The sequence below is a fragment of the Orycteropus afer genome, unplaced genomic scaffold, assembly GCF_000298275.1.
Source record: "Orycteropus afer afer isolate SDZICR_OR568_19922 unplaced genomic scaffold, OryAfe1.0 scaffold00040, whole genome shotgun sequence".
In the NCBI taxonomy this organism is placed as follows: domain Eukaryota; kingdom Metazoa; phylum Chordata; class Mammalia; order Tubulidentata; family Orycteropodidae; genus Orycteropus; species Orycteropus afer.
Genome location: NW_006921627.1, coordinates 13657219 through 13672444, shown reverse-complemented (window position 1 = coordinate 13672444; position 15226 = coordinate 13657219). Strand labels below are relative to the sequence as shown.

The 15226-nt window shown below is 40.3% G+C and overlaps 1 protein-coding gene across 1 annotated transcript in view; it reads left to right on the top strand.

The window, feature by feature from the left end:
* The first annotated feature begins 13143 nt into the window (after positions 1–13143).
* NANOG (Nanog homeobox) overlaps positions 13144–15226 on the top strand; it is a 5685-nt gene continuing 3602 nt past the window's right edge. Inside the window, exon 1 of the mRNA XM_007937209.1 lies at positions 13144–13294. Coding sequence (XP_007935400.1) covers positions 13144–13294 — 151 coding nt within the window. The remainder of the gene's footprint in view (positions 13295–15226) is intronic.

The following is a 15226-nucleotide window of genomic DNA, read 5'->3' as shown; positions in this document are numbered from 1 at the left end:
TCTGTGTCTGTGTTAATTGGTTTCCCTTTTCTTTGTTGAAGAGGGTCTGTGCAATCCTTCTGCCTAGTCCGCCATCTTGCCCCGCCTCCTGAAGTAGGATGTAGAACAATGTTTTTGTGTAGTATGTTGTGCCAACTGAGTTTGATGTCCCCTGCCACCATGGTCCTGAGCCCACAGATCCAATTACTCACTCCCTCAGCATAGCTGGCTGTGACCAAGAAGCCACCACAACCTTGGCCTTTGTCAGCTCTACAGTACACATGGAGATTCTTACAGCACATACAAATAGGCTTGTAGAAACATTGTCTGCCAACCCTATACGTGATCATGGGCACACTCTCCCTTCCCTAGACATACCTGGTCATTTAGTCTGTCCACTCATATATCCACCCATAGATCAGTGCTTCCCATCACTGATAACGTAGTATTGTACATGCAAAAGGGTTCCTCTTTGTTGTCTGTACCTCCCATCTGTCTACCTCCCTGTCTTCCTCTTCTTCAGTGCCACTGTATTGATCACTCATTTTTTATTCACTGCCCTTCCCTTCACTCAAATCAATACTTGTCTCTACCTGTCTAGCAGTGTTCCCTCCCCTCCTATCCCTGGTAACAGTGCCACTCTTCTTATGATGATATTCTTAACTCATCTCTCCCCAAGATAGATTCCTTTGTACTTCTGTATCCCATGTGTTTCTGCCATAGGTCCAGGAAATGTAATGCACTCATTTGTTTGCATGGCTAGTTCTCCACCCAAACCAAACCAAACTCACTGCTGTTGAGTCGATTTCAACTCATAGCAATCCCTCCTTGTGTTTCCCAGGCAGTATTGCTACGGAAGTAGATTGCCCAAACTGCCTTCCAAGGATTGAGTTGTGGGTTTGAACCTCCAGTCTTCTGGTTAGCAGTCAAATGCCTTAGTTCTCCATAGTATGCTCTAAAATATTTTGGTATTTAAAAAAAAAAAAAACTCACTGCCATCAAGTCAATTCAACTCATAGCAATCCCTCTTTGGGTCTATAATTAATTTCTTTCTCTCCAGCTTTAAACACAGCACCTTACATTTCATAGATGCTTAATAAATACTTATTGAATGAATAAATAAATGGATCTACGAAAATGAATAGTGCTATTCATAAGGTTTTTAGTGACCAATTTTTTTCAGAAATGGGTGGTCCTGTCCTTTTCCCAATTTGTCTTAGTCTGGAAGATCCATTGAAACCTGTTCACCAAGGGTGACTCTGCTGGTATTTTAAATACAAGTGGCATAGCAGCAACATGTGAGCCACCATAGTACGACAAAATGGCAGATGAGTGGTGGCCAAAATTAAACTCATAGTAAACCTATATGACAGAGTATAACTGCTCCATAGGTTTTCCTAGGCTGAAATGTTTACAAGAGCAGATTGCCAGTATTTTCCTCTCATGGAATGGCTGGTAGGTTTGAACCATTAACCTTTAGTTAGAAGCTGAGCACATTTACTGAGTACTTACAATATGCCAAACACTTTACTCATCAGTTTGCACATTTTTGCTCATATATTCATTGCAACAATTTTATGAGGCAGTCACTGTTATTATGTGCACTTTACACTTAAGGAAATTTAGGCATAAAAATTTGGTACACCTGATCATATAATTAATGAATAGAACTGGGATTCAAAATCAGGCTCTCTGACTCCATATCCAGAACAAAGAAAGCGGAAGAGGTCTAAAGAACACTGGATTCTGGGATTGCAAAGCCTTCAACAAAAATGCAAGTTAATTTACTAGGATCCTGGAAATACCTTCTATCTTAATCTGGGTGATGGTTACATGGGATATATACTTAAGTATAACAACAACAACAACAACATACTTAAGTAAAAATTCATTAAGACGTACTTTTGAGATTTATTCACTACATTGTATGTAAATTAATCCTCAATTTAAATTAAAGAATAAGTTTCCCATTTTTTCATCTTCTTGAATTAACTCTATCTAGCACCTTCAACAAACCCATCTTTAAATTTGAATTCTTCTAACTTCAGGCTATTTCCCCTAGCTTTGTATAAACTTCACATTTACCTCTGAAAGGCAGAAACCTATAGCTCTCTCTTCTTCTACCCCTTTCCAACAACTGAAATACTCTGATGTTCTGAAATATTCTAAGCACAATATTTAAATGTAGTGGTATTAGAATTGACAGCTTTATCTGACTACCACCAAATTAGATCAAAAGCTAAAACCCACTGCCATCAAGTCAATTCCAACTCATAGTGACCTCCATTTGGTTTCCAAGGCTGTAAATCTTTATGGAAGTAGATAGCCTCATCTTCCTCCCATGGAACAGTTGGTGGGTTTAAACCATTGACCTTCTGATTAGTAACCAAATGGCTTACCCACAGTGTCACCAGAACTCCTTACAGCAATAGTTAAAATTGAGATAAAAGAATTAATGGAGGTGCTAGAGTTCTCCCTTTACCTCCCATCATCCCTCTACCCCACTGAACTCCTCTCACTCTTCTTCTCCATTCTCTGAAACCTACTGAGCAAACAAGGAACCTGTTCCCTTCTGGGTCAATATCACTTTATTCTAGAGCAATGCTATACATTTGCTAAACTTTGGTAGGTGTTCCTAGATATTCTTTCCCAGGAGGGGGTTGTCAAATATCCCTGAGGGTTGGGTGCGGAAAAAGGGAGTAGTATTCTGGTAACAAAGTGTTGTTCAAAGTCACTGACTCTTCTTGACAATTCTGTTTGATGGTTTATCTTTCTGAAAATTTTGATAACCATAATAAATATTTCAGTCCTTGAATGTTAAAAGAAGTTCTGACAAATCCAAAGTTGAACCACAAGTCAGAAATTAGGCTTTCTTTTCTTTTTTTCAGAGTTCTTGTAATTCTCTGATTTTATGAATTTGTTTTTGTCCCTGGAGTTGATTCACTAATTTAATAATAAATATTAAGATTTTTCCCTATTGCCAAGCCTGGTATCAGAGCAGTGTCAAACTTTAGGGTGCATAGGAATTGCAGATTCTTACTGCCTTGAAAACCCAAGGAGTGGTCACTATGAGTCGGGTTTGACTTGAGGGTACCAAACAACAACAACAACACAGATTACTAGACCCCACCCCACCTCCACCCAAAGATTCTGATTCAGGAGATTTGAGGAGTGGCACCCACCCAGCCCAATAATTTGCATTTCTAACACATTGCCAGGTAATGCTAATGTTACTGGTAATGGAACTATACTTTGAGGAGCACTGCACTAGCTCTGGTGGTGTAGTGCCTAAGGCATTTTACTGCTAACCTGAAGGCTGGTGGTTCAAACCCACCAGCCACTCCTTGCAAGGAAGACTGGGCAAGCTACTTCTGTAGAGACACTGCCTCAGAAACCCAAGGAGGGGTCACTATGAGTCAAAAGCAACTGCACGGCAGTGAGAGGTTAAAGGAATTTAGCCGGATCTCAATGAGTTACTAATCTAGCTGAGAATTCAAACACACAAAAAATTAAACGAAAATAGTAACTGCTGTGGGAGAGGTTAGGTACTGCGGGTAAAGGGAACACTGAAGAAGGACACCTTAGAAGGTCACCTGAGCTGTCTCTGGGTGGATAACTAAAAATAAACCAATCAAAGAGCCTGATGAAAAGCATTCATAGCAGTGGTACAGCCTGGTAATAATGTGCCAGTACTTGGGAGGGAACAGACAAGGAAGGTTCCCTTGTACCATGCTGTGCAGGCTGAGCTTAAATTAGAGATTTTAAGCAGAGGGATAATATGGCTCAATTTGGAGTAGATCACTCGGGCTCACAGTGGTCTAGTCTGTTGAAAATCTACTGGAGGCAGGGACACAGTATAAACTCCTGGATAAGAGATGATGCCTGAACAAGAGTAGGGGGAATAGTGCTGGACATCCAGGGGGCAGATTGGAGAAATGTGGGGAAGTTAGTTTATCAAGATATGGTTATTGATTGACTGGGTAAAGGGTGAAATGATAGAAAAAGGAGTCAAAGTGGTTCCACATATTTGGATCTCAAAACTTGTGATCCTGGTGAGGTCATAGATAAGTAAGATTGGCCTTCAATAGCTATTTAAACTGGATGTTTAATACATACATGCGAAGCTTTCTTGTGTTGTCAACTTTGGATGTTTGACATTTTTTATAATAAAAAGGTTCTTTTAGAGAAAAATATGAGTGGTGCAAACAGTTAAGCACCTGATTGGTGTTTCCAATCCATCCAGAGGTGCCTCAGATAAAGGCCTGGCAATCTGCTTCCCAACTTTTGGAAACTATGAAGCACAGTTTTCTTTGCAACACTTAGACTTGCTATAAGTTAAAATCAACTCAACAGCAACCAGCTTGGTTTTAGGGGAAAAAGTATGCTTATGCTCTTCAGCTGCATCAGGCAAAGTAAGTGGAGAAAATTCTGTGTAATTCCTTTCGCAGTCTCTAAATTAGTAGTTTTGATTATTGTGTGGTACAACACAGGTGAGTTAAGAGTAATTCCTATAGGAGCCTGAAAGAATTGTAAATTAAAGTCTTTTAGAAAAGCTCTTGGATCACTGAATTACCAGTTTAGGAGACCTCAGGCAGAGTCTGCAGCAGGGTTGTTTTTTAAGGTTATTTTGTTTGTCACATTGAATTGTAATATTTAAATGTATGGAAACACTATTACTTGCTTACAAAGTCCTACTTCTCACTTAAGCCCATTCCTTCAATAACAAGTAATTATTGAGCATCAGTATTTGTCAGATGTTGTTTCAGAACAATAGTTCTCAAACTTTAGCATGAGTTTGCAAACTTTAGAATTACCTAGAGAACTTGTTAAAACACAGATAGCTGGTCTTCATCACCAGATTCCTATTCAATAATTCTATGGTAAAACCCATCAGTTTTTATCTCTAAAAAACTCCTAAGTGATGCTGATGTTGCTGACCTACTGGGCCATTATTCCAGGGCTGAGGATATCACATTAAACATAAAAGGGAAAAAAACAAAATAATTGTCCTTATGGAGCTTAGATTGTCCTGAGAATGGGGAGATAGAGGATAAGATAGGTAGATAAATGTACAGATGGACAGATAGAATACATATTGCATAGATGGTAAATGTGCTATGAGGAATAATGAAGTGGAGGATGGAGAGTGGAAGACATTAAGAAGGTGATATTAAAGATTTAACAGAGGGAAGAGATCAAACTGGTTAGATTTCTGGGAAAAAGTGCTCCAGAAAGAGGTAAAAGTAGGGCAAAACCCTGAATCTGGAGCTTCCCTGTATTTGTTTCAGAATCAACAAGAAGGTCATGGGGGTGGGGAGAATATAAGGAAGCAAGTTAGAGAGGAAAATCACAAACCCATAGGAGGACATTTCTGAATGGAAAAAAGGAGGATTTAGAGCAAAGGAATGGCTAGATCTGATTTCTCTTCCCCCTCAAAAAACAAAACTAAACTCACTGCCATTGAGTTGATTCTGACTCATAGTGACCCCATTGGGTTTTCAAGACAGTAAATCTTTCAAGAAGTAGACTGTCCTGCCTTCCTTCCGCAGAATGGCTTGTGGGTTTGAATGCCAACCTTCTGGTTAGCAGTCAAACGCCTTAGGCTAGGGTGCAAATAGGGAGACCAGGTAGAAGGGTTTTTTGAATAATCTGGGTGATAGATACTGGTTTGGTCGGAGTCTTAGGCCTGAATTATTGAGAAAAGTTGACATGCAACTTGGGTGGCACGCATACCAAATGTGAGCTGACCATTCTGCCATGGCACATAGGTAATTTTAATTTCCCAGTTTTCCTGCAACACAGGCAATAACAAAAAGAAATACATGTTCCTTTTTTAAAACACACACACACCAACAAACATTTCTTCCTACTCTGCTGATTCCCCAAGCCCTGATCCTCGTGATGATCAAAAACTCAGTGGAAAAAAGGGAATATGTGGAGGGAAAGAAAAATAAAAGAAGCCATTGGATTCTATCCAAATTTAAAAGGCATAGTCAACAAAGACGGTTCTATGATTTTGGCCTGACCAAGTGGAAACAGAACTTTCCCTATACTGAGATAGACACCATGGGAAGAGCTTGTCTAGGAAGGAACATTGGGAGTTTGTTTTGAAAACATTAAGTTTGAGATACCTGTTAGATATCCGAAGGAGCTCCAATGGTGTAGTGATTTAAGCATTTGGCTGCTAACCAAAAGTTGGTGGTTTGAACCCACCAGCTGTTCCATGGAAGAAAGATGAGGTAGTCTGCTTCCATACAGATTTACAGCCTTAAAAATCCAATGGGGGCCACGATGAATGAGAATCAACTTGATGGCAATGAGTTTGGTTTGGGTTTATTAGATATCCAGGAAGGACCAGTTCCTGAAGACATCATGCTTGGTAAAGTAGAGGGTCAGTGAAAATGAGGAAGACCCTTACCGAGATGGAGTCACACGGTTGCTGCAAAAATGGGCTTAAACATAGCAACAATTGTGAAGACGGTGCAGAACAGGACCAGATAGTGTTTCGCTCTGTTGTGCGTAGTGTTGCTATGAGTGGGAACCTTTCAATGGCACCTAACAATATCAGATATCCAAGTGGAGATATTAAGTAGGTAGTTGGATATATGAGAGTTGAGTTTGGGAAATAGGTCTAGGATAAAGATATGCATTTGAGAGTCAAAGCATGCAAATAGTGCTCAAAGTCTTAAGACAGGATAAGCTCACAAAGGTAGTAAGTGTAGATAGAAAAGAGGTTTTGAAAATTAAGCTTTGGAACATTTAGATTTAGATATGTAGAAATTTATATTTAGATATGTAGAAATAAATGAAGAGACTCCAGATGAGAACAAATAGATGCCGTTTGTTCAGTGATTGCACTAACAAGGAAGTCAGTCACCATCGCAATTATTCGGCAGAGACTCAAAGACAGGCAAAAAAACTAGCTGTCTTCAAGTTGATTCTGATTCATGGCAACCTCATGTGTGTCACAAGTAGAACTGCACTCCATAGGGTTTGTAATGGCTGATTTTTCAGAAATAGATACTAGGCCTTTCTTTCAAGATGCCTCTGTGTAGATTCAAACTTTCAACCGTTTGTTTAGCAGCTGTGTGACTGTTTTTTGTTGTTGTTGTTGTTGTTGTTGTTTACCACACAAAGGCTCCCAAAGGCAGGCAGGGTAGTGTAAAACCTTTATAGTAGAAAATAAAAGGAAGCTTCAAGTATGCTCTGATTGGAGTTGATTGGTATGGGGAAGCTGAAGGTGGGCTGGGTAGAATCAGAGCATCCTGTGTGATTTATTCAATGATTGTTTAGGGAAGTATAATTGGTTTTCTCTGGTTGGTGGTACACTGGAAATGGGGACAAAATTTAGTTATTGATCAAGTTATGGTGGTTTGGGCTGATTGTGACAGAGGTTGTGTGGTTTGGCTTTGGAGTGGTTGCTGCAGATTGTGGAATAGAGTTCTATTTTTACATAAGGGTCTGACACCTGTCCATTCGTATAATCAGTTTCTCATATATATGGGGGATGCGGAATAACCAGCAAAGGAGACTAAGGAAGAATAACCAGGATGGCAGGAGGAACATCAGGAGAGTGTAAACTACTAAGAGATTTAAATGCAGAGTATATAGTCTTTTCGCTATCCATAGTCACTTATTTATCTCTCAGGTCTCTGGACCCTGATTTCCAATGACAGATTTGACATCTCCATCTGCATTTATTTATTAAAATCACAACTATCAAACATCTACTTTGTGTCAGGTACTTATTCTGATGCTAATTAGGATGGCCACAATAATGGATGTGACACTGCCAAATACATAATAAGAGCTCACTATCTGTTATTATATATTAGCTGCTATTGTTAGTGCCCACAATTCCCTCATGGGCACCCAGCCTTTGAGCCATGTGAAACGACAGTATTGGAGCACATCATGTTTCTTCATTACTTGGCATTGCCTTTGGCCAAATTGTTCTTTTTCTCAGGAGTCTCTGGTTGGTCCTCATTCCTGTTGAGCAGTTTCAACTCACGACAACCCCATAGACAGAGTAGGACTGCTCCAGAGGGTTTCCAAGGCTCTAATCTTTATAAAAGCCGACTGCCTCATCTTTCTTGGAGAGGCTGGTGTGTTGGAACTGCTGACCTTTTAGTTAGCAGTCCAGCACTTAGCCACTGTGCCACCAGGACTCCCTGGTGATAAAACAGCTAATGCACTGAACTGCTAACCTGAAAGATTGAAGGTTCAAGTCCACCTAAAATCTCCTCAGAAGAAAGACCTGGTGATCTACTTCCAAAAATTAGCCATTAAAAACCCTGTGGAGCACAGTTCTACTTTGACATACATGAGGGCACCATCAGTCAGAATCCACAGCAACTGGTTTTTCTTTTCTTTAATTTCCTTCCTCTAGCCTCACCACAGGAGCTCTGGTAGCATAGTGCCTAAAGCACTTGACTGCTAACCAGAAGGCTGGTGGTTTAAACCCACCAGCCAATCCTCAGATGGAAGGTTGGGTGATCTACTTCTGTAGTGATACTGCCTCCAAAACCCAAGGAGGGGTTGCTATGAGTCGGGGCTGACTTGATGGCACATAACAACAACAGTTTCACCACATTTTTCCATCTCAGTTCAGCTTAAGATCCTCCAGGGAGTCTTTCCTGACTGGCCCTTCTCCACCCCACCTCCCACGGTTTGTACTCCTTTAGCATCAGCACGTAACTCCTTGTTACTGTTTTTTAATGCTTATCACATGACATTATAATTGTCATAATATATTGTCTACTAATATATTATGACAATTATAATGTCATGTGATAAGCATTAAAAAACAGTAACAAGGAGTTAATATATTGTCTACTAAGGGAGCTCTGGTAGCATAGTGGCTAAGGCACTTGACTGCTAACCAGAAGGCTGGCGGTTCAAACCCACCAGCCACTCCTCGGAAGGAAGGCTGGGCAATCCTACTTCCATAGTGATACTGCCTCGGAAACCCAAGGAGGGGTCGCTATGAGTCAGGGCTGACTGGCTGGGCAATCCTACTTCCATAGTGATACTGCCTCGGAAACCCAAGGAGGGGTCGCTATGAGTCAGGGCTGACTCGACGGCACATAACAACAACAACAACATTGTCTACTAAATTATTAGCTCCTCAAAAGCAGGAATGGAGTTTAATTATTATCTCTCTCAGGTACATGATAGGCACTCATTAACTATTAGTTGAAAAAACAAATAAATAGTTGCTGACCAATGTTAAATCACTCAAGAAAAAACATACATATATGCATATACATATTATATATCCTGATAACTCATTAAGAGGCAGCTACTTATGTGTTTATTAGGTACAGTGAAGCAATGTAAAGAAACTTACATTCTAAACCAGAAAACTATATGAGAAGTAAATAAAAAAAAAATAATAAGTGAATCACTATCAGCTTGGATAATACCACATTGCTTACTTTTCTTGTGTATTATCCAAGTGTCTAGTGATTATTTATTGATTAAATCAATGGTGGATTAGTAGATGGAATAATTCCACTTGAATTTGATGTATAAACCATGCCTGAGATTTGAGGGGTGAATTCTACATTAAAACACTTGATGATTGTCACTTCCTCTCTACCTTGACCAATCAGCAAAAAATTGATAGGAAGAGCACTAAATTCTGAGTTAGGAGCTCTGGTGGCATAGTGCCTAAGGAATTTGACTGCTAACCAGAAGGCTGGCAGTTCAAACCTACCAGCAACTCCTCGGAAGGAAGATTGGGCAATCTACTTCCATAGAGATACCTCCTCTGAGTTAGGAAGCCTGCATTAACAGGTTCTGTGACCAAAAGTGCATTTCTTATCCATTGCTAAGGAATAAATTTTATATATAAAACATTTCTTATTTTTAATATTCAGCTTTTTCTTCTTCTTCTTCTTTTTTTTTTTTTTTTTTCCCTTCCCAGGCAATCCTTTTAGGAGAATAAAATTTTAAATCAGGATTTCACTGAATCAGTTTTACATTTGCAGTTCCGGACTCTAGCATATTATAACCCAGCCCACCCTTCCTCCACCTGCACAGCTCATCTCAAAAAATCCAGTCTCCTACAGCTTCCACAGCATTCTCAACCTTATTCAACAGACTTTCCATTGCAAAGAATGTAGTAAATCGGCCTTCTAACTACCAGCCCCCTTCCCTTCCTTTGGTCTTTCACACCAGTGGCTCTCACACTATATTCAATGGGACAGGGTAGGGGGATGGGGTGAATTCATCCAGACTTTCATGCAAAGACTCCCTGGGAGGAAACAAACAAAGCTTCCCTCTACCAGTAGTTTAGAGAGCAGCAGGCCAACTCAGGTGTTTGACAGCCCTGACTGCTCCATTTTCCACACTGTGCTGATTGGAAGGCCAGGAGTCAGATTTTTCCCTTTTTTTTAAAAAAAAAAAAAAACATATCCTACTTCTAATGAGACGAAGCCTATCTGCTTGAACCACAATGAATTGAGTTCCATTCTCCTTGATGCCCCTATTCCTACTCTTTTCCCTTCCAGGATGATGGTTTGACAAGACAAAGTTTCACAGAATATGATCTCCCTGCTTTGAAACTGGCATTATTCCTCCTACTCTAGCAAGTTCACATCTTTGCATTATGAATAAAACTCAGTTCCTGTGGAAGCAAAGCCAGCAGCTCTCTGTGGAGAGCCAAGTCGCAGAGTAAATGGGAAGGTTAGTTTTAGGATGTGTCTTAGAAAATATGTAATTAGGATTTGTTAAGTGTGGGAAATTGTGAATGGCAAAGAAATCTTAGCTTCCTGAGTTGCATTTGGAATGAAGAGGAAGATTGAAAGCTGTTGACTGTTAGGGTTATCCCTTACTTATTGCTGGAACTCCAGTCTTAAAAACTTTGTTCCTTTGAAAGACATACAAAAAAAAAAAAAAAATGGGGAAAGAGAAGACCTGAGAGTGGGGTAGAGTTGAAAGACATGGCAGAAGCTAAGCCTGAGAAGAAAAAGCTAATTAAAGAAAAATCTAAAGGGAAAAAAACAAAAGACGACTGACTGGGAAAGACAAGAGGCCAAAACCTGCCTTTGTTTCCAGTGCTTTGGCAATTTGATGTACTGGAATATGAATAAGGGAGCTCTGGTGGTGCAGTGCGTAAGGCATTTGACTGCTAACCAGAAGACTGGCGGTTCAAACCCACAAGCTACTTCTTGGAAGGAAAGTTGGGCTATCTACTTCCACAGAGATATCTCCTTGAAAACCCAAGGAGGGGTCGCTGTGAGTCGGATCCGACTTGAGGGCAGTGAGATTGAGCTTTGAATATGAATTACCTATTGTTGTTGTTGTTATGTGCCACCTGTGGAGTCGGACCAACTCATAGCGACACCTCCTTGGGTGTCCAAGGCAGTATCACTATGGAAGTAGATTGCCCAACCTTCCTTCCAACGAGTGGCTGGTGGGTTTGAACCGCCAGCCTTCTGATTAGCAGTCCAGTGAATTACCTAGAGGATGGTTTCTAGCTCTATCTAATTGAGTTGGTTTAGTGGTTAATAAAAAGGAGTACCAGTGGAGCAAATGGTTAAGCTCTAGGCTGGCTACTAACCGAAAGTTTGGCAGTTTGAACCGGCGGTGCGAACCCACCCAGTGGTTCTGTGGGAGAAAAACCTGGTGATCATCTTCCATAAAGATTCCAGCCTTGGAAAACCTGTGGGGCTCTACACTATCAGATGGGGCCACTATGGGTCAAAAACGACTTGATGGCACCTAACAACAACATTCAATAATATCCCAGAAAGAGTAAAGGTGATATTTTCATTCTATCCTGTTGCTCACTAGATTAAACTACAAATCACAGCAAAAAGGTCATTTCCAATTTGACAGTCATAGGCACAGGATCCTAATAGGATTTCTATTAGCAGCCACTGTATAGATCGCTGATGTGTCAAATACTGTGTGTATTTACCACTTTATCTTCTTTAATTCTTCTGAGGATACACTAAGGTGGGTACTGTCACCTCTATTTTCAAACGAGTAAACAGACTTAATAAGTGTCTGGGTCATGATTCTATCTTGTATCTTATATATAAAAGCTAATATAAATTCTTCCGTAGTAATGGTAGATACATAATTACTAACAGGGCACCCAAATGGCTTGTCAGCAAGTTGCAACTCATTTCTTCTGACTTTTGTTAAAAACAAGAATAATGTCACATTGGGTCATGATGAGCTGAAATCCACTTAACAACTCCTAACAAAAACAGTCCTAATAGACTTTATTGTTCTGAAACCTAAAAGAACAAGATGGAATTTGAAAACAATACCATTTTGAACATCAACTGATGCTGTAATAACATGCTGCAATGCTGCATGTGTTTTATTGTGACCTTAGGGTGTATTAGAGAAGAAAATGGAGCTAGTTGAAGCTCCTGTTAAGGGTGGTCAGATTTTGAGAGCTTAAGGGTCTCAACAGGCTCTTCTGGTGGTGCTGTGGTTAAAGCAGTGCCAAAAGGTCAGCTGTTCAAACCCACTAGCCACTCGGGGAGGAGAGAAATGTGGTGGTCTGCTTCTATCAAGATTTACAGCCTTGGGAACCCAGTGGGGTAGTTTTGCTCCATTGTATAGGGTCACTATCAGTCGGAGTCACCTCAATGGAAGTGGGGTTTTTTGATTTGTCTTTGATTAAGGGTCTCAAATCCAGAAGTGAATTGCCCTGGTGGGATTTTCAACACCAGAGGTAGCCTCAAGAATTGGAGGTGCATCTTGATTTATCAGGTGAAAACAGGGTGAACCTGGAAATATTTAGTTGCTGGGTTTATTTAGTTTGCTCGTTATTTGGCCCCAGGTTTCTCGTTCCTTCCCCACCCAGTCTGGGTTACCCTGCAGCTCTACTTTCAGGAACTTTAGCATGACAATGGCCTTGATGAGACTGGTAGACAGGATTAACTGGGAAATCGCCTAGGTGTGTGGAGGAATGAGGGTGGCCCAGAGGGGCCGGTCTAAGGCCTGGGTTATATACTGAGCCTTCATTTATAAATCCAGCAATTCCCCAAATCTTCATTTTTGTTGGATTGCACTTGAGGCCTCATTCAAGCCGTTTAATGCTTTTGTATCTGGAGATTTTCATATTTTCCTCCCCAAAAGCCTGACATAACCTTACTCATAGGCTAGGTCTTAGGTTTTTTTTTTTTTTCCTTCAACAACATGAGTGTGGCTCTAGCTTCTCCCCAAAGCCTGCCTGAAGCTTGCGACCCCGACTCCAGGGACTCCTCACCAATATCTACAGTTTTGGGGACTGAAGAAAATTATACATCCTTGCAAATGCCATCTACTGAACCATTCTACTCAGAGACTGGTAAGAAAAATTTAATCTTTGAAAATCCAGTTTCCTTAAGGTAAAGGGGATTGCGGGTCTTCTATATCCTTCTTGAGTAATTCTAGCCCATTAATATAGGCAGGTGTTATCTATTAAACCTCTTGACACCCTCTTTCAATTGTAACTTGGTGGCTCGTGCCGTTTTAACTATGTCCCAGGTGTCAATTAGGATTGAGAGACAAGAGACCTCTTAGCAGTTCAACCGTGTACTCTTGTCAGCTCTTGAGAATCCACAAGCTTTTAGGCACTGTGGAAATAGAAATGAGTTATTGTAATAATTAAATGAGCTGGTGAACAAATCTTAGCATTATAGTGCCGGGCACACAGTTAGTAAATGTTGCTGCTAATTGGCCAGAAGATGGGACACATGGGAAATGAGCGTCGCATTTTTGTTTATCGATTATTCATCAGGCTGCCAGAAATGGCTAATTACATAAATCTCACCTTGAAGCATTTTATTGTATTAAATATAAGGACTGTAATAGTCCACCCTTTGTGTGCATGAATAATATTGGGCAGCTTTTGAGTTCGAGTACCCGCTATGTTCTACGTACCATGCCCAATTCTCATAAAACTCAATATTCACCCCCTTTTATGGTAAAGATAAGTCCATTAAGTCTAACCTGCTGGTTATCAAACAAAGTGCCTAGAGTTGATATTTAAACTCAGTTTGGCTTCAACACCAATGCTTCTAATGCTTCTGAATGGTAGCTGAGGAATGCTTGGGATATGGTAAAGCTGCTACCAACTTTTTGGAAATCAATTTGGCAGTAATTGTCAAAATCCAGAGATAAAAAAGTAATCCCCTTTCAACCACGAATGCCATTTTTGAAATAAAGTAAGTTACAACATTTGCATTTGTTATAAACAGATCCGTCGTGTCGGATTCGACTCATAGCGACCCCTTCTTGGGTTTCCAAGGCAGTATCACTACGGAAGGAGGTTGCCCCATCTTCCTTCTGAGGAGTGGCTGGTGGGTTTGAACTACCACCCTTCTGGTTAGTAGTCAAATGCCTTAGGCATTACACTACCAGAACTCCCTGCATTTGTTATAACTAAAAATAAATTATGGAGAAAGGAATAAGTGACCAAAATGGCTGTTATAATTTGATGTTAGATATTAAACTTTGTGTTAATGCCATTGTGTTAATAATTTCTTATATTGGAGAAATGCGGTGCTGGGGTATACTAGAACGAGCTTGGGCATATCCTTCTTAACAAACAAGTACAAGGTCTGTAGGTTGTAGTTGTGTGCCATTGAGTTGACTCTGACTCACAGCTACCCTATAGGACAGAGTAGAACTGCCCCATAGGGTTTCCTAGCTGTAATCTTTAAAGGACCAGATTGCTAGGTCTTTTTTTTTTTTTTTTTGGTTAGCAGCTAAGCACTTAAGCCATTGTGTCAACAGAGCTCCTTAAGGTTTATATAGATATCTAATTTTTAGGATCTGTCCCACTTTCAGTCATTGTTGTTGTTGTTGTTATGTGCTGTCGAGTGAGTCGGCCCCGACTCATAGCGACCCCTCCTTGGGTTTTCGAGGCAGTATCACTACGGAAGTAGGATTGCCCAGCCTTCCTTCCGAGGAGTGGCTGGTGGGTTTGAACCTTCAGCCGTCTGGTTAGCAGGCAAGTGTCTTAGCCACTATGCTACCAGAGCTCCCTTTCAGTCATTACTGGAAGACATTCTCTTAGGGCTTCAGGTAAGAAACAACGAGATGGTCAGTTTTTGCTTTGTTCCAGGATAGAATATGAGTTGGAAACTGGGAACACCTCAGTGCAAATATTAAGTGACTACTAAATCTAGGTAATATAGACAGAAGTAAACTTTATTTTTAGTTACTGAATTGAAATTAATTAATGTTAAGTCCTGTGCTAGATAGATAGATAGATAGATAGATAGATAGATAGATA